Raw genomic sequence first — 21240 nt, forward strand, 5'->3', positions numbered from 1 at the left:
GCTAAGTTACAAATTATAACAAAAGAACATGAATAGTTATATTTTAGCTTTCAATTGCTTTTATGATGATCTTATTGTTACAAAAAATGTTTTTCTGGTGTGTTCACTAACACTTGTGCAGTGGAAAACACTTTGTGTGTAGTCCTTTTTTACATTTTTTACAAATGTAGCTCGATTTCTTCCTCTTGCCACCCAGTCTGGTGCTGGCTGCACTGCAAACACAGCAATTTCTTTCCTTTTTATTAGGAAGTTTTTCAAAAAAACCGGGTAGTATTCCAGCATCGCCTCCACCTTGATTTTCATCATCACTGACATCGGTGTCTGGAATCGGGTGTCTCTGTTCTTTGAAATCAAACCATTCAGCAGATAAACTGTCAACTAGAGTCACTAAAAATTTTAGTCTAGTCATAGGATTGGTGGTATTTTGTTTATACAAAATATATGAATTCAAAATCATCCTGGATAACAAATTGAAAGTTAATTTTTTCCAAAATTTGGCCGACCTGCGATCACCCATGTATTGGTGTAACATTTGGTCATGGCCATCCACACCGCCCATAAAGTTATTGTACTCTCTTATTATTTTAGGTTTAGTAGTAATGTATATTTTATTTCCTCGTTTTTTTTTATTTTTGTTGTTCTCCAGCTTTATACACAGTTGATAACAACATTACAGGTTTTTTTTGTGTTTTCCTTTGTCTAAAACCAAGTAACAGCATTGAATTTTTCCTTTTGTATTTTCTTTCCCCAATTGTGTAATTTGTTTTTATTTCTTGAGGCACACCCTTCCTGTTCATTCTAATTGTTCCAGTCAAATGGGTACACTTAGTGTACAAAGCTTTGGCCAATCTAACAGAAGTAAAAAATTATCAACAAATATATGAAAACCTTTGTATAAACATCCAGCTACATCAAGAAGTTTCATAACTACATTGTAGGCCAGGCCTGTTTCCCTTACATGTTGTCTATCGGTATTTTTTGCTCCTTTATAGACAAAATAATGCACACAGTAGTGGGTTACTGCATCACACAGTACCCACAACTTGATTCCAAATCTATGGTGCTTTTTAGGGAGATACTGCATCAAGGGGTTTTGGCATTTAGTCGGTATAATACTTTCATCAATAGAAAGGCACATATTGGGACTATAATGGTGCTTAGATATCCTATTCATATGATCTATTAGGGGTTGCACACAGGCACAAGGGTCATAATTTGGCTCCTTAGGTTTAGGAAGGTTCCGTGTATCAACCATATGGAAATATGCCAAAATTTCTTGAAATCTATTCCTACTCATCATTCTCCCGAACCAACTACAATTCTGACTGTCAGATTTCCACCAGCAACTTGCATAGGTAGGTTTGTGATTTAGACCCATATTTATTAGGATACAAATAAAAGCCTGAATTTCTGCAGTTGTAACTTTGACCCATGTTCTCAAACTATTATTCGGTCCCAAATTAGAATTGTACTTTCTGACAACTTCTTCAGCGTACATATTTGTATATTTTACAAACATTTCCATCAATGTAACTGTGAAAAACAGCCTAAAGTAAGCAATTGATGGTGTATTCATGGGAGGACAATGTTTCAAGCCGGGCAATTCTAAAAATGAAAATGAATGACTATAACCTGGATCATTTTCTGCAGTAACATCAATCCATCCTTCATTATTTTCTCCACTGGAATCATCAGTTGAATTACCATTAGTATGTCTAGGCCTAGGCCTAGAAGGTTGTCTAGGTTGCTGATGTATAGTAGTAAGCCTACTCCTTACATTTTCACCATCAATACTACTCTCAGATTCACTTTCCGATAAAATCCTAGGCCTACTTACAATTGGAAGAATGTTTGATGATGGTCCTGGTTGATCTGGATCATATGTGGGATCATTATCCGTGTCATCCACTTCAGAGGAACTACTGTCAACTTCACTGCCAAAATTATTCAAGAAACTCTCATCACTAGAAAAGGTTTCTTCTTCATTTATCACTCGACTAATCGTATTGTCACTAAGAGGTGAATTTGCCCGTTTCATTGTAAATAACTACAAAGAATCATAAACTCATTGTAAATAACGTAACCAATAAACTTCCAAACAATAAGGTTAACTACAGCTCATAACAAACAGACGATACACTCACGACTGACGACAATGAGAGCAGACAGCACATGGCACTGAGCAGCCACAGCCTTCTAGTTTGAACGAAAACATCGTTGCCAAATTGAACTAAAAGTTCCTTTACATACTATAACTTTGTAAAGGTGTTCATTACAAATGGTTTAATATAACATAAGAAGTATTCAACCGATTATATTGTATTAAAAAAAACATTTTTGTGAACGTCCGGAAAATCGAACGTTGGGATCGAACACGATCTTACAACACGTCCGAAAAATCGGACGCTGGGATCAAAAGGGTTAAGTACACATGGTTACAGTTGTTATGGTTGGAATAGTGATAATTGTATAATAGTTAAATAGTATTAAATACAAATGAAAGATAATGACAGTAAAAAAAGGACATTAAAATTGACTTGAAATGTGATTACTTTAAAATAAGATTTTCATTAACTAATTATAATTACACAAAGACTATAATATTATAATTATGAAATAGTAATACAAGATAGCAAGGTAATATTTCACCATGGTTGCTTGGTACTAATCAAATATAATTTTATAAACTATGTAAAACAACGAATGAAGTCATTTTCAAACTTACAGAAGTTTGTTGTCAGTATTTCCACTTTTGACAGTGACCGCTGGGCCACTGAGAGTTTTGTAAACAAACAACAAAGAGTCCAGACAGACTAAACAAAGAAACAAAAGTTTTGTTGTGACTGCCATGGGATGTGATGAGTCACACTATAGGTTATGTCACAATAAAACACCAAAGAAGTACTTTCACACGTTCTGATTAACTTGTGTAGAACTAACTGATATAATGGATTGTTTTGATACCGCAATATATTCCAGAGAACATTCTAACATTAGAACATTCTAGAGTTTCATTTAATTATCAAGATATTCCTATTACACTTTACAAATGGATAATAACTGTATATAATGATCTTGATTCATATTGTTAGATTTCTTGTAATTTATTAAATTTCTAAAAGTAATTTTCTTATTTTACCTCAAAGCTATGTCAGAATTTTTATATTAAAACTTGTTTTAGCAGGTTATATTAAATTTATTGATAATTTATATCTTGTAAACAAATTTGGTTCGAGTGTTTGATTAAAAATAGTCTATTTAAAGAATTTTACAAAATAACACATAAATTATGAGAACAAAACAAAAACCACGTATTCCAATGTATTCTTTTAGTATGATTTAATATTCAATAACAATTGTTTGTACCATGTAATACTCAGAGAACTGGAGAATATGCTTTAGGTAACAAATACTCTGACATCAGCTCATGCTGTGACCAAGTTTGTATATTTTGTAACAGTCAAAAGTTACTTAACGATCATGCCCGAGATATACCGTACAACTGTAGTTTTGTGAACAACCCAAGTATACTCGGTTCCATATTATCAGCTGTTTTATATTTGTTGTATCAGCTATTATATTGTGTTACTTGGTGTTCTATTATGTTAGAAATGTCTAAGAAGATAGCTGTCCAGTTGATGGTGCAGTCTTGTGGACATTACTCAAATTACTTAAACGCCATGTGCTTTGTATCATACACGAGTTCAGAAATGGTTATGTTGATATTTTGAGGTGTTTCCCGATGTTTATTCGTAGATAGTTATAATAGTTGTAAATATTATAATATTGTAATATTATAATAGGTTGTAAATATTTTGTAATTATTTGACAAATTGACATAATTTGAAAAGTTTGTAAACATTGTTAATCGTTTACTTTATTTATTAAACTTTTAAATAACATTTTTAGGTGTTATGTCAAAAACTACTATAAATGGGAAAAATACTTGGGGCTGGGGGGTCTTATTATGTAACTAAGCCCGGTGCCCGGGTGTTACCGTGAATCCAGGAACGCAGCAATTATAGGGTAAAAGTTCTTTTTTAAAATTTATACCAGTGGTTTTTGTATTTTGTTTAGGTTCATATGAGAGAAGTTGTTTTGGATCTTCTATTGAAGCTCTTGTCCATATGAATGTGCCAGTAAGGGAAATACCAGCTGGAAAAATTATCGAATTGGTTAGTATGAGATATTAGTTTAACAATAATTATCTCTAATGTATTTAAAATTTTAACAAACTAGGAAATTATAATAAGATACTAGTTTCTTTTGTAATAAATTAATTTTATAATATTGACAAACGTAAAACGGTTTTTACACAAAAGAAACCTCTGCTACATAAAAACATATAACGTTAAACATACTTTTACACATAACAAAGATGACAATTAAGTCATCATGTAGTTGTATGTACTAAGAGAGTCATTTGATTGCATTGTTTCTTGCTGTAGGAGAACTGTAAGGGGGATGCAGGTCCGCCGTACATGGTTCCAAAGGAGGTCTGGTACCTCGTGGACCATCTGTACCGCCATGCGCTCAAGACCCAACACCTGTTTGAGAACCCTGGACTTCACAATGAGTTGATCCAGATCCGGAACTGGCTCGACACCAGCCCCAATGAGTCTTTACGTATCCTTAACTACTTGGTCTCTAGATTGAAGTGTTTATCTGCACTAAGCTACTAAGGTTTATTTTATTTGTCTAAAAGCTGAAGAGTTTTTCTTTAATTTGGACTGTGTTGTGATACTCTACGTCCACATATTAATGCATCTGTTGAAGTCAAAGGCAGAATCAAAATTCACATTATTTATCCTTGCACAATTGGTACATAAAAAAGGGTTATTTATTAAGTCAAGTAACCTATGGTAAATATAAACTGTACAGTAAAATAAAATACTCTTTTAAGATTCAAAAAAGGAACTTAGTCAGTAATAATGCTGAAATATTACTCCAAAAACTCCTAATGAATTCTATTAAATGTTGCTTTAAATCTGATTTAGGTTATTTTAATTTTTAGTTTACTTACCAGCTAGCTTTTAAAAACACCTGTAGTCAACATTTATAGTTTTTAAATTTTAAATAATATTTTTTGTGTGTAATTTCTTTTTTATTTACTGTCATATGAATGTGGTACTTATTTTGGCTTATATTCATGATACTTAAAATACAACAAATTCAACATTTACCAACTCTAAACTGTTAAAATATTTTATTATGTAAAATTTAGTTTTATTGAATCTCATACATTAAGTTAAAGATAGCTGTTGTGCCATATAAACCAATACCATGAGAGTGTATATAGATAAGTTAAATTAATTGTAAAATGTTTAGATGGCTTAAATGGGATGTTCTTTTTATGGCATACAGGCCAGAGTTAGGGTAAGAACAGAACAAGTGGGTCGCGGTAGAGGTGGAGGTCGCGGTGGATGCTACTAGTTAAGTCGCGGTCGATGTCGACAGCACATAGCAAGGAGGTTACCAACGCTGCTCAGTCAAGCTACGACCACTGTCAAGTGAATTCGTTTGATAAAATTTTACTGACTAGATTGTGCTTTTGTTATGCTTTGTGAGTCAAGTGATGACAGTGATGAAATGTCAGTTGTCACCAAGTGGTGGCTGATAGGTAATATACCCAACAGACGGTTTCCAGTGCATCCAATAAATTTGAGAAGAAGCAGTCTAGGGGAATACCATCATCTTTTTCTCGAACTGAAAAATGACTCGGAACGATTTCATTCTTATATGAGAATGACGCCTGTGACATTCTCGTACTTATTGGAAACAACCGTTCCGTTTTTGGTTTGCTCTGTTTCTCACCACAACTTTCATCGTACTCCAATTGAAGCAGAAGAAAAGTTGGTGGTAACAATCAGGTAACTAATACGTGATATTATAAATATTTGGTTAACTATATTATTTCAAAATTTAACATTGATCATTTTAGTCAATAACATTAATACCTAGTTTGTAAAAATGAGAATAAATTATTATTTGTTTATAAAGTACGCCCCTAGGCTACGGTACTTATTTTATAAGTTATTTACTATTGTAATGCAGTAATTTATAAAATCAAGAGTCATACAGTCATTTATTATTATTATTCAGACTTTTGTGATTTTATTTATTTGACGAGCTCTTGACAATAATTTTCAAAAGAAAAGAATTTTTATTTCAATCTATTGATTTTTAAAATCAAACGAGGTTTAATATAATTTGTTTATATAGTAATTATGGCTTTTATTGTACACGTTTTTTAGGTTTAGTTAATATTTTAGCTACATTTGGGTTGGCCAATAAGAGTTTTAGTTTATAGTTGATAATGAAACGCTAATTTATAAACCCAAGTTTATTGGTTTGAGACATAGTTTTGATACAGTAAAATTAATTAAAACTTATAATACTTCCACCATCTGCAGCTGTGTTACCAGTCGTGGCGTCTTCGTGACCACTCTCATAAAGTGGATAAAACGAAGTTGAACTTGAAGTTGCGGAATGTTGTGGGGAAAGAGCCATGTATGGAGTACTCGAGGCTGTCATTGGTTGTTGATGTGGGTAGGCCATGTCAAAAAGGATCCCTTGAACTTGCATCCGAAAGCGTAATTTGTCACGTGGAGACAGTTTTCTTACGTGTGGTAACAGAGAATTAAAGAAACCAATATCCTCATCATTCGGGTTTTCGGCTGCTTTATTCTGTTTCATTTTCAGTTTCTCTTTTTCTAGTTCCAACAGCTGTTGTCCAATAACAGTTTGAGGTGTTACTCGTTTGGTGTATCCAGTCTTTGTCTTTGATACATTTCGGGATTCTGCTACATTAGTCAGGTTTCCTGAGACTTCATTTGTTGGGTGATTTGGAGCTAGAACTATAGTTTCTAACTGTTCAATCTGGATACCATCCCCATTTCCTTCTTCTTCCCCATCTTCTGATACGATAACACTGCTATCATCGTAGTTAGTGGCAAGATTTCCACTGGATGGTCTAGGAATGAACTGATCAGTTAAAAAAAGCATTGACTCGAAGTATGGCCAATGAGAGGAGGGCTCATCTGGAGCAGCTGATCCTGACTTCAAGGTCTTCCTTAGCTGCTTCCCAAATTCCTGGCGAAGGTTTTTCCATACATGTCTCACTTGTTTATCTGAAAATAAAGAATAAAAAATATATATTTTTTATACACATTTATACTATACATAAATTTATTTATATGTATGTATAGTAAATTGAAAGTGAATTTATTTTGTTTCAGGTATCTAGCAACAGGATGTAGCTTTAAATCCCTTGCATTTTCCTTTCGAATGGGCGCATCAACTGTAGCTGCTATAGTGAAAAATGTCTGCAAGTGTTTCTGGCAGGTTCTGCAACCTCTCCACATGCCTGCACCGTCTACTTCAGATTTCCAACGCATCGCTAAACGGTTCAATGAAGTGTGGAACTTTCCAAACTGTATTGGTGCAATCGATGGAAAACATTGCAGAATAAAGTGTCCCACTCATTCTGGCTCCATGTATTTCAACTACAAACATTTCTTTTCTATTATTTTGCAAGCAGTAGCCGACGACCACTACAAGTTCGTGTGTATTGATGTTGGAGGTTATGGGAAACAAAGTGATGGGGGTACGTTTGCTGCTTCCGATGTTGGTCGTTTATTGGAAAATAATAAATTACCTATACCTGAGGACACGGAGATTCCCTTTACCGATATCAAAGTTCCACATGTGTTCATAGCAGATGAAGCTTACCCACTAAAAGAAAACATCATGAGACCTTTTGGAAGAAACAACCTAGGCGAAGCTGAAGAGATTTTTTACAAAAGACTATCAAGGGCTAGAAAAACTGTTGAATGTGCTTTTGGAATCTTATTTGCTAAGTGGCGTATCCTGAGTGATTGTATTTAAACTAATCCTTCTACTGCGGATGATATTATTAAAGCAGTTTGTATTTTACATAATTTAGTTATTGATATGGATGGATTCTGTGGTGACGTTGAAGACCTTCCACCCGTTCCAGCAAGATCAAACCTCAACAGGGCAGGAAGATCAAGAAACGCGGCCGCAAAAGAAGCAAAGTGTGTAAGAAGAAAGTTTGTAAATTATTTCGTAAACAAACCACTAGAAAGATAGGCCAATTTAGTGCTGTATTACAAAAATACCTTTGTAATACAGCTGTACAGTAAATTGAATAAAAATTATTAATTCTTTAAGAACAGTTGACTGCTATTTAACAACTCTAGATTAACCCTTTGAGTGCCGCGAAGCCCACTCCGTGTTCCGCGGTATTATTAATGAGTATAAAGTTTTGTACACTTTTACAATTATTTCGCCTATATTGTCACAGCATGTCCGCATTTCGGCAAAATAATCCTTTAAAAATAAATGTTACATAAATATAAATTATGAAATAATAAAAAAGCCTATTATAAATGTAGTCTACCATAGAAAATCTTTTTGTTGATAATTGAAATAAAAACACTTATATAATATGTCTCTATAATAACTGGATACCTTTTATTTTGTGTATTGTAACTTGTATCAATCACCTGTCGTTCCAAGTTGAGTTGCTATCTTCTTCCACTCCTTTTCTAGAACATGCCGGTTATGATGTTGTCTGAGGGTCTTGTCCCACAATACGGGAGTGAGATGCACAATCGCTATGAGTTCTTCCTTCATACTTGATTTGAACAAAACAACGCAACAAAGATTTAAGTGTACCTTACCGCACAGGATGACAGACACCAGACTACATGCGAGCTGTTGGGGTGTGTGGTGTAGGGGAGGGGGGTTGACAACTTGGCCTTGAACGCGCCAATCACAGCGAAGCATCCTTGAAGACCACGCAGTAGGCATCCATGTAAAACAAACTCATTTGATTTTCAAAAGCATCGATGTAAACCTCCGGGATGGCATCGCGCTAAACCTCCACCGCGACTTACCTGCTCTGTTCTCTTCCATTCACTACAACGTGTTTGTTTTACATGGATGTCGACATCGACCGCGACCGCGACCTCCACCTCTACCGCGACCCACTTGTTCGTTCTTACCCTTAATGTTTGCTAGAACACAATATGTTTGCTCCAGCTCAAGTTCTCATCTATCCTCAGGGGTGGTCTAGGTGTTGTTGATGTTGAAACAATGTAAAGAGTTCATTTTGAGCTTCTTTGTCAACAACTCGATCTCTTCAAACGAACATGACTACAGATACCAAGGAATTTGCAGGTTTTAGAAGTTAATTTATTACAAATATTTAGTTATATTTTTCTACAGTGTTTTCCTAATAAATTGGAAGTTAAGTTTAGTTGTGTTTGAGATATTTAAAGAGAGTTGGTAATTTTGAAGCCAAATGACAAATTTTAGATGCATATATCATTTATTTACTGAGGCTGACCAAAGAACCAGTAGATTTGTCCTTGACTTGAAACAGCGGGGAGTGTTCACTCTGTGGCAGAGGCCCTGCTGCTGCTGCTGGAGTCAACTTCAGAGCCTATCATCCCTTACAACCTCCACAATGTTTGCTTGAGTGCTTCCTCCAACTATCTCCAATGCAAACAGGTACAGGCATTGTATGTGTCCGTCTATACTCGTATAAGAAAACTTGTAGACACATAAATTTCTATCGAGTTGTGTTTTTTCTGTAAAAAGTTAATGACAAAGATTATTAGCAAGCCACATCAATATATATATAACTTTTCCACAGAACTACGTTGTGAAATACATTTTTCATACCTGTAACGCCAAATCCTTTTAAAGTTTTTTAATATAAAACATTGAAAAAATAAAACATTATGTGTTAAATATGGTTTTTTAACTACTTATAAATAAACGTTTAAAAAGTACAGTATTATTAGGAAAAGATCATATAATAATAAAAAGGAATAGTGTAAAACCAATATAAAAGTTTAATCAATTATAATATACCACAGTAACTATTTCATCAATTTAAAACAAAGCCACGTGTTTTTAATTCAAGAAGGTGTGAGGAAACAATTATTCATGTTCGTAACTGCTTTATGAAAGCTTGGTTTGTACCCGATTGGGTACACAACGGCAGGATCATGTTTACCCGATGGGGTACACATTGTGAACATGTTAACAGTGTTGTGTTACTGTTGCAGATTGTAATGCAACTGCCAGACCACAGCAAGAATGTCTTCCTCTACCTTTGTTTCTTTTTGCAAGAGTTGCTTTCACATTCCAGTGATAACCAACTGGACGGCAAAACTCTAGGTATTAGATTATCTATTGTGTTCTTGCTCTACAGATTTTAACCTATTGTTAATGTGCAGTGATAACACTATAAAAATGTTGAATTGCAGTTTTCGTACTAATTTCACTTATTTAATCTACAATAACAATAACTGTTGGTAAAATATATGATCGTTACAGCTTTGTTTTAGTTAAAGGAAGATATTCAAATGTAGCAATGTTCTTCTAGGTGAGCAGTTTATATAAATGTGGGAGTCATTGAATTAGAAGTGTTGTTTTCAGTTAACAATCTTGTCAGGTTTGATTAAATATGTCCAGATAAAGATTTGAACTAGATGTTACAATTTTTGATTCTTGCTTTAATTAGGATCTTTATAAAATTGTTCTTCTAAGTCTAAAATATTGTAAGTGTAACTTAAATATTAAATTTAGTTAATTTCACTAGTATTTTATGATTCAAACTTGTACATGAATCACTGACACGTGTTTTTCAAGATAACACAGTGAATAATGTAATTGAAGTAATAGTATTATATTATATAGTTAGTGAAATTTTGATAGGGAGATATCCACGGTGTATTACATCTATCCATGGCGAGAAGAGCAGTAAGACTGAATAGAATTAGATATAATTACTTATTCTAAACTACTCATACCTTCTCAGTATTACCAGCTTAAGTTAGAGTACACCCAAGATGGCTGACTGACTACAGTCAAAGTGAAGTGGCTCCCAGTTAAAAGTGTATTTAAGTGTGTATTTTAACAACAAATATTTACTCACTTGTGCAGCAATTTACCTGGAACTACTGTAAGTCCATTTCACCATAAAACTTCAAGAAAACTAAACTACTCAAGAATCTAAGACAATTATAACAATCTCACTGTAACACAAGAACTAAACTGTAATCAAATCTCAAGCACTTTTTAAAATAAAACAACTTTATCACTAATGAAATTATAATAACAAGCTTATAAACACTAAAAGTCAAAAATTGTATTTACACAATCAAGAATACTTTACTTAAAATCACCGAATAAACTCAAGCCATATGGTGACAACTGAAAACAGTGCTGACTGTGCTGACAACATCACATTCCACACCTGACCTAGTGACAGCAGCTTATTTGTATACACAGCCATCAACAATCAACAGACCTGCTTCCCACCTGACCTTGATTTTCTAAACAATCTGCTGCATGAAAAAATTTAACCACGAGGAGGCTGCCAAACCTCGTTATAAAAAACAGTTTTCCATTTTGACATTTAAAAAACATTAACCACGAGGAGTCTGCCAAACCTCGTTATAAAAAACAGTTTTCCATTTTTTACATTTAAAACATATATTCATTTTTGAACAATAAAATGGCCACGGACACAAATGCTCTATATGAAGTAGGAGTTATGGTATTTGCAAAGGTAAAAGGCTATCCCTACTGGCCGGCAGTGATAAAAGGGGTTACAAAAACTGACAGAACTACCAAATACAATGTCACATTCTTTGGAGATGAAAACACTGCAAATGTCAAACAAAATGACATGTGTCTGTATTCAGAATACAAATTAATTCATGGAAAACCAAAAACAGACAATTTCAAAAACAAAAAATTTAATGAGGCATTGAAAGAAGTTGAGACATTTTTTAAAAAACCCATCTTGTAATAAGTCTCTAACAGAGAGCAACTCCAATAAAACCCTAAAAGGCTATATTAGTCAAGACTCAATATTAGAAAGTACACTACCAGAGCTAGAAGAAAGCTTAATTGAAAGTGAACTGCAAAATGGGGAAGACAGTCTAATCATGGCAGCAAAATTGGGAAAAGCACTGCTTAAAGAAAACGAGGCCCTCAAAGAAGACAATCGAAGGTTAAACTTCTTGCTAAACAGTATGGAGGCTAAAATTGAAGATTACAGCCGAGAGGAAGAAACTTATCTCTCAAGAGTAGAAAATTTTCAACAAAAAATTTCTGATATGGATAGGCAACTTGGAAAAGAAAAGCAACTACTTATTGATACACAACAAATCTTTGAAGACCACGATAGACGACAAGCACAAGTTCTAAATGACTATGAACAAAAGATTAAAGAGCTATCTAAAGAAATATTAATTTTAAAAAAACGTTTAAAAACCCAAGAAAATATGTCCCAAGAAAAGGTTCTTGAAGAAGCTGGTACACAAACAGACTCCCCACCATTTTCAGTAGCTGAATCAACCCCACTGGTAACAGAGATTGTTCAACTAAAAAATAATCACTATCTTCTAGAGCAAAAACTTAACCGTTTAAACCTAGATAGTCAAAACCGTGCAGAAAATCTAACAAATCAAAAGAAAAGGGAAGCTGTAAACCAATCTCATAACTCTTTAAAAAAACAAAAGATTAATGGGAATTCCAAAAATAAATTTAGTATCTCTTTACAAGTACAAAAAATTAAAGAGCAAACAACCTACCCCAAAGAACCTTACAACAACCCAGTCCTAACCATATCAGATAAACAGCGACCAATTCCCACATGCATACCAAGGGACAAAGGAGACTTTGAAGTGATCGAAGTGGAAGCCATGTTTCACAGAAAAAATATTTGTACAATGCCGGAGTCTAAAGATTACAAAAAACCAGCTCAGAAATCTAATAAGTCACCACCTTGTACAGCTAAACTTAAAGCACCCAATGAAACATACCAGGACTTTTTCGACAAGTATATTGAGCACTATAAGGCAACACAAGAACTTACCACTACTAACGAAAAGTCTCTATCACCCCATCTGACGACAGTAACTGAAAATACAAGCCAAAAAAACAACCACAATTTTTTAGACCAAACCCAACAGAAAAAGATCAAATTCAAAAACAGGTATATTATAAACTCAAATCTAAAACAAACCTAAGTAACCTAAAAATACTACACCAAAACATCCGTGGACTAGACAAAAAATTAGACAGACTTAACCACCTTCTTAATGACATTGACCCCAATATACTAGTGCTTACTGAACATGGCCTGAAAAAAAATAGAAATAGAGAATACAAAAATTGAAGGGTACTTTCTCATAGCAGAATACTGCAGAGAAAATCATAAGCTTGGTGGTGTTGCCATATATGCCAAAAGAACCCTCAAAAACTGCACAACAGCAACTGACATATCCCACCTCTGCCAAGAATTTAACTGTGAAGCAGCCATGGCAGTAATTGAATCCATGGGTAAATACATACACATTCTTGGGGTATATCGATCTCCCAAAGAGAATGTACGAGCCGGTGTAAATGCCTTATCCAACATCTTAGAATATACTCAAGCACACAGTAAATAAATCATGCTTGCTGGAGACATAAACATCGACAGGATGAAAACAACCCTAGACAACACTATCCTAGAAGATGAACTACACACCCATAACATCCGAAGACTGCCACTTCCTGCAACACGTATCACACATAGCACTGCCACCTCAATTGACTTCATATGCACAAACATAATCGAGGACAACATTGGCACAGCCATACTTGAAACTGGACTTTCTGACCATACTGCTCAAATTATAAAAATATATGACTGGAGAGTAAACATCCCTCCACAGATCATTCTCAAGAGAAACTTTTGTTATTCTAATACAGACCAGATAAAATCTCTCCTAATGAATAAAAACTGGAATGCTGTCTATATGGCTCCAGATGCAGAGCAAGCATACAACATCTTTCATAGAACTCTCCAAGCAACGCTAGACATTGCCTGTCCTACTAAAAAATGTAGTCAAAAACACAAAAGGAAACATGTGTATTATGACAACGAGGCCAAAGACCTTAAAAATGACTTTCTAAAAGCCCTGCACAAATTTGAGACCACAGGAAATACCCAAGACAAAGAAGATATGGTGGTAAAAAAGAAAAAATTATGATAAAAAACTTAGAGAAATAAGAAAAAATGCTAATGCTGACTTCATCAACTCGGCTGACAACAAAAGTAAAGCTCTTTGGAATGTCATAAACAATGAAAGAAGAGGAAAACATCAACTACAGCCAAACATATGTCTCTCAGTGAATGGGAAACATGTTGGACAACCCCACACAAACTGCAGACCACTTTAACACCTTCTTCACAGAAGTAGCAGAATTGGCGCTGAAACAGAATAACTGCTCCCCAGGGGACGCAGATGATAATGAAAATTACGAAACTCCACTTAACTATGTTGATAAATCTCTATATCTAACCCCAACATGCATCAATGAAGTACGGAACATCATAAATGCCCTAAAATCAAAATCTTCAAGTGGAGTGGATGAATATTCTTCTAAAATTGTGAAACACTGCTCTGAAGAGCTAATGCCGCCTTTAGTCAGCATAATTAATAAGTCCTTCAGCCTTGGTGAGTTCCCTACAGCCCTTAAGCTCTCTAAAGTATACCCCAAACATAAAAAAGGTTCAACACTGGAAGTCCAAAATTACCGTCCCATCTCTCTAATCTCAACATTCTCAAAAATCATACAAAAAATAGCTCTACACAGACTCATGGCTCACCTAAAACAAGAAAATCTGATAACCGAAAAGCAACATGGATTTTTGAAAGGAAAATCAACCAACTCTGCCATCATCAGCCTTGTTGAACATGTTATTGACCAAATAGACAAAGAACAATACGTATCTGCACTCTTTCTTGACTACAGCAAGGCGTTTGATTGCCTGGGCCACGACATCATCTCAAAGAAATTAACATCATTAGGAATCAGAGACACAGCTAACAAATGGTTTGTAAGTTACCTCACAGGCCGATCTCAAATAGTCGAGCTGCAAACTACCATTTATGGTGTAACTACTTCACATCAATCCAATCCACTACCTGTTACCCGCGGAGTACCGCAAGGATCTGTTTTGGGCCCAGTTCTCTTTGTCTTATTTGAATCGCCTCATGCAGAAAGGGCTTCAGTCACCAAAATGGCGAAATTGAGTTAGCTATAGGTTATCGTTGCTAATGACTGTACCAACATTTTTACGCATAAAGGGCTTTAGTCCCATTGCTCCAATGTCTTAAAAACCAGAGTAAAATTTTAATATTCCATGCAGAAAGGCCTTCAGTCAGTGACTGAAGTCCTTTTTGCCTAGAATATTAAAACATCTGTTTTTGATTGCATTGTTGGTCATTAGTTGTATGTCTCGCTCGATTGGTAGACCTGCTTTGTTTTAGTTAGGTTTTCATTTTGAGGTTATGTGTTGCTTAACTGTTATTACACTGATCTGAAAATCACTTAATTATTAAAGTTTTATAGATAATAGGTATTCAATATGGTTAGTGAGACGGATTCCGAGAGTGACCAAGAAAATGAAGTAGTAGTTGGGAGGAAACGTGTAAAAAGAGAATCAGAATGGAAAAGAAATACTAAGAGAGTGTCAAGGTGCAAGGGATTGGAGTTATGAAGATTATAAAGGGAGGATAGTTCCAGCTAAAACAACAGGGCCTCCATGCAAGTAAGAGTCCCTTACATTTTAATTTATTAACAATTTTGTTAGCTTGAATTTCTTGCAATGGTCATATTAGTACGTATATTGCAACACCCAATCTAACCTAATTTTATAAACTATAAATTTCCTAAATTTATTAAGGTTTATTTTGTTAATATGTACTGTACTTGTCACCACTAATTTTTAATATTTTTTTTTCAGCTGCAAGAGATTTAAATGCTTTGATGGATTGACTGAACTTGACCAAATCAACATATTGCAACGCCTTCTTGACCTTCCATCAAAAAATGATCAGGACCTGTACAATCCAGAACTTGATTGAAATTCATGACGTCAAGAAAAGACGTCCAAGGAAAGGAGAAGACGCACGCAATGTTGACAAAATGTATACATACTTTCTCCTGGTTGGTAACCAAAGGACGCAGGTATGTTACAAAGCTTTTTTGTCTCTGTTATCAATAAGCGACAAACGAGTTAAACGGTTGAGAGCCCTTGCCAAGGAAGGAAAAAACCCTATTGATAAAAGAGGAAAGTCTCAGAGCGCAAACACTTTGAGTATTGAAAAACAACAAATCATTAGGGACCATATTGAAAGTTACCCAACTAAACTTAGTCATTATTCTGGGAAAACTAGAAAATATTTAGATGCTAGACTCTGCACAAACGCCTTATATCGTGCATTGGTCGACAAACATCCAGGAATTTGTAGTTCTGCTTACTTTTATGAGTTTTTCAATGAAAACTACAATTTAAGATTTGGCAGACCGCAAATTGATTGTTGCTGCACGTGTGAAGAGCTCAACACAAAGCTAAAGAGTCCTCACTTGAACGATGTAGCAAAGAGATCAGCTGCTGCCGAGCTTATCATTCATAAAAGACGAGCAAAAAAGTTTTTTATCAATATTACAAATGAAGCTAACTCAAAGAAACGAGCCACACGTACTTTCCCTTTGTATGGACTTCATGCAAAATCTCAGTATACCACAAATTCCCGTACAAGAAACGTTTTATTTAAGACAAATCACGGTTAATGTATTCTCTATTCATGATATAAAAAAAGAGTCAGCAAAAGTGTATGTATACCATGAAGGTACAGCCAGCAAGACACCTAATGAAGTGTGCTCTTTCTTATGGGATTATCTCAAATCCATCCCCCAGAATATACAGAGTTACGACTGTTCTCTGATAACTGCAGCGGGCAGAACAAAAATCACGCACTGAGTAGATTTTTGTTGCTTTCTTACTGACACCCCGGCCGTTTCAGCAAGATAACAATGTATTTTCCTGTCAGAGGCCATTCTTTTTTGCCCTGTGACAGGACTTTTGCAACGATAAAGCGTCATGTGAAAAAGTATGACAGAATTTACTCTGTGGGTGAAATCAGAAAACTCATAGAAAACAGCAGCGCAAAACCAGGAATCAATAAGTTTTCTGTCAAAGAAGTTGAGACAAAAGACATCTTTGATTCAAGCTCTTTTGGAAAACATACTACAAAAAAAGCTGCATATCTCAAGAAACAAGATCGAAGCGAGTTCCAAAAGAAAAGAAAATCAGATTTGAAATAAGCAGTTTATAAGCAGTTGACCTTTGATAAAAATCAGTTTGGTATAATATTAGCCAGTAAAAACCATTGACAGCATTGTAACTCATTCTTTTAAAATGTGTAAGGACCAGAACCAGAACCAAAACCAACATTGCCACCACCTGTGTGTTATCCAGCTGGTAAAGTACCCATAAAAGCTTCAAAAATCAACGACGTCAGGAATCTTCTACCGTACGTTGCCCATGAACACATAGACTTCTACGAAGATATTATGAATTGGCCTACACTTGACCACATTGCACCTGAAGTCCAAGATGATTGATTACGTTTTTCAAACATATTATTTTTATTAGTACTAATTTTTCTTTTTCCACACGGTGTTGTAGGTACATTTTTCAATCAATAAATGTATAAAAAAACTGTTGTTTAATAATACCTTTGGAATTTTGAATTACAGATACTCATAATCAAAAGCTTGAAATAGTAAAAATACATTTTAATGTTAATAAAAAGTAAAAATAATTAAAGAAATAAAGTTTTATATCATATTTAAAAGGGTCATTTTAATTTTCATGCAAAAAGGGCTTCAGTCTGCTAGTAAAAAAAAAAATTTTTCACTATGAAAATAACAATTTTTAGTTTCCCTCACTAGTACTGTTGAAAGGTGTGTATTCATATCAAATATATAAAATAATAAGAGGTTTTTAAAAAAATGTTTATAGAAATAGAAAAGTTTTTATTGAATTACTCAAAAGTAAAACTGGCTGACTGAAGCCCTTTTTGCATGAAGCGATTCATTTGTGAATGACTTCCCAGCTTATATACGTGATCACAATACCACTTGTGTGATGTATGCAGACGATACAACATTGTTGATTAAGAATGACTCTGCTGAAGGAGTGTACGAAAGTGCCACAAGCTCTCTCAGTAAAGCCCTCAATTACTGCAGAAGGAATGATCTAGCCATGAATCCATCGAAGACAGTTCACATCAACTTCAGCAAGAGGAAGGACTATATCCCTAACCCACTTGATGTATCAAGAAAAGACCATATCAAATTCCTTGGCGTAACTATTGACCACAAACTTACGTGGACTGAGCATGTAAACCAGGTTTGCAAAAAAATCAGCACTGGTATATATGTAGTACGCCGAATAAAATGTATCGGCAACTTGGAGGCAGCAAAAACAGCTTACTATGCTTTGGTGGAAACTCATGTGAGGTATGGACTTGCTGTTTGGGGTGGATCCTCTGCAGGAAACCTGAACAGAGTACTACTCCTGCAGAAAAAAGCTATCCGAACCCTAGCGGAACTCGAACACCAACAAAGCTGCTGACAAGCATTTAAAACCTTGGGAATTATGACAATTACTGCACTCTACATACAAGAAGTAATTTTGCATGCTGACCAACTGCATGTACAAACAGGAAAAACCCTTCATACACATAACACACGCCATGCAGGAAATTACACACTACCTCTACATCGGACATCACTTTTCGAGGAAAAACCATCCTACATTGGTAGGAAGCTGAGGAACCTCCTGCCACAAGCTGTGAAAAACCTCAAGGGAGCTGCCTTGAAAAGATGTCTTCACAACTTCCTGGTGGACCACCCAATATACACCATCGAAGAATTCACAGAAGTAAACAAGGAAGATTGGAGGCTCTAACATCTTGTATTGATTATTTATTAATATCAATTATGTAATTTGTTAACATTGTGACTCTATTACTGTTCTTGAAGAATATGTTAATAAAGAAATATGACTATGACTATGACTATGACTAAGTTGATATTATTAGTTTGTGGTTTGACACCAGACCGAGGTGTAAGCAAACAAAGAGTTAGTATTGGAGATACTCCTGTATTGTTACAGCCACTTTGTTTGGTGGCATCTTCATCAGAGAGCCACCACGCAGTCGCAACCCGAGCTCAGCCCGCACCAAGTCCAATCAGCAGGAGGCCGACCGCAAGAAGGCCAACTTTGTGTACCATTTCTTGGTGAACGACACGAGCGAGCTGGTGATGGGTTGCTCGTAGACGCGTGTCTCTGCACAGCGCAGGCCAGTGTAGTTCTAGTCTTGCCAGAACCTTGGCGAACTGCTCTTTGTATTTGTTCTCACAACATATTAAAAGTCATAATACACCAAATATTAGAAATATATTTCTTCTATATTATAGCGCTAAATAGTAGGAATCAATTTTTGTGTGGTTAACATCGTGTTTGCAAAGTTTATTGTTGTAAAACAATAAATAATTAAGTTGACTATATTTACAAGGCGTAAGTTAAAAAAGTTGGCTTTTTTAAGTTCAATGCTATACAAAAAGGGAAACTTAAAGTATTAAAAAGTTTCCTAATCCATCTTGGATTGGGCTATGAATAATGAAAAGAAAGTCATACATGTTTAAGTATTGTGTTCCATTAATACATGAATATCGTTTAGTATAAGATATAACAATATGAATAACCAAAGTTGGTTCTATAAATTTATGCATTAACATGAGATTTAGAGAAGCATTTTAAATGGCAGTTGTTCTAACTAAATATTGTAATAAAAATGTATGTATATCACGTTGTAAAAGCTGTTGTTCATATATTTTTTATGCTGCAACAAATATAAAATATTTATAAAAACTACAAAAATATGAAATTTTCAAAATATTTTTACATTTCTAATTTAGACCTGGTCTTTCAACTTGCATTTAAAAAATCATAGAGCTTTTTAAAATGAACTTGTCGAAAATACCTGATGCTCAAAGGATTGTTAATAGTAATTTTTGGAATACCTATCTTCCATATCAGATGTACCAAACCACAGCATAAAAGATTAGCTATCAGCTGATCAGCAGCGGAACAGACACAAAATATTTAAAAAAATAAGGTTAGCCACAGTATGAAAACGAAATTATTTATTTGTCTGTTGCATCTAAACATTTATTATGAGGAATACCAATGATATCTTGCGAAAATATGGTGAACTCGTGCACAGTGTAAAGTCAAATGCCGACCATGTAACCAGTGCGTTTGTCTACCTCAATGGGTTAAGTAAAAAAAACGGAGGGTCCACATCTGATAGCCATCAGTGGTCTTCAGCTGTAACTTCTATTAACATTTACTGAATCTATTGAGCCTAATATATCTTTATAAGGACATTCTTATTCTGTGATCTCTGATGGTCCAATCATGACGTACCTAAGATATCCTGATAAAGGTACAAATCAGTGAGAACCACTGGTGGTCCTCGTGGTGGTCAATGTGTAAATCGAACAGTGATTGCGCATGTCTGTCAATAATATAACTGAATAATTCATTATAATCTGTTTTTAGAACTATAATACTTTTAATAAACATGTATGACATTCCTAATTCATTTAAATCTTGGTCGAAATTAATAAAATTGTTTATATTAGATATTAAGTGTTTGTTTTAATTGTAAATTTTAGTGCTTGTATTTATCTAATTAAGAATAATTATTTAATTAATCTGAAACACCTTGTATAAGGAATAGATAGTTACAAATAACTTATTGAATACTAGTTTATCCAAGATTTTTAATTCTGAAACATTTTCTATGCAGTATTTCCATCAGGATCTTAATTAGGAGAAATATATTCAAATAAACCACAAAGAGCAGTTTTTTATCAAGGTTTAATTTAATTTAGAAAAAGGTGCACCTTAATATAGTGTATAATGTATACAAAGATACGGGAGTAATACTTTCTTAATGGTTTTATTCCATTATCGTTATAAAAGATTATGTTAGTTTTAAAATATAATAATTTATTTTTTCATATCGTAAATAAAACACGTTGTATTTGTATAACTATGTTGCATCGTGCATATCACCACATGATTAGATTAGTAAATAAATGTTACTTTCATTAATTATGTCAGTTAAAGTTAAAAACAAACTTCTTCCCAGTGGATTAAAATTTTGATTTCTTGTTTGCTAGTTTACTAAAATATTAGTTGGTTGTGTTACAAAATTGTTCATACTAATGTTGGTAAAAATAATAGCAGAAAGTATTAGAAGTTATACTTCCTCCAAG

At 34.4% G+C, this 21240-nt stretch overlaps 1 protein-coding gene across 2 annotated transcripts in view; it reads left to right on the plus strand.

The window, feature by feature from the left end:
* Positions 1-20794, plus strand: part of LOC124358939 (inositol polyphosphate 5-phosphatase OCRL-like) — an 87399-nt gene extending 66605 nt beyond the window's left edge. For both annotated transcript variants that reach the window (XM_046811214.1, XM_046811215.1), the window contains 5 exons: positions 4078-4175; positions 4449-4626; positions 9410-9537; positions 10101-10212; positions 19067-20794. In XM_046811214.1, coding sequence (XP_046667170.1) covers positions 4078-4175; positions 4449-4626; positions 9410-9537; positions 10101-10212; positions 19067-19230 — 680 coding nt within the window. In that variant the 3' untranslated portion in view covers positions 19231-20794. The remainder of the gene's footprint in view (positions 1-4077; positions 4176-4448; positions 4627-9409; positions 9538-10100; positions 10213-19066) is intronic.
* The last annotated feature ends 446 nt before the right edge of the window (positions 20795-21240 follow it).

This window comes from Homalodisca vitripennis, chromosome 4, assembly GCF_021130785.1.
Source record: "Homalodisca vitripennis isolate AUS2020 chromosome 4, UT_GWSS_2.1, whole genome shotgun sequence".
Taxonomy (NCBI): domain Eukaryota; kingdom Metazoa; phylum Arthropoda; class Insecta; order Hemiptera; family Cicadellidae; genus Homalodisca; species Homalodisca vitripennis.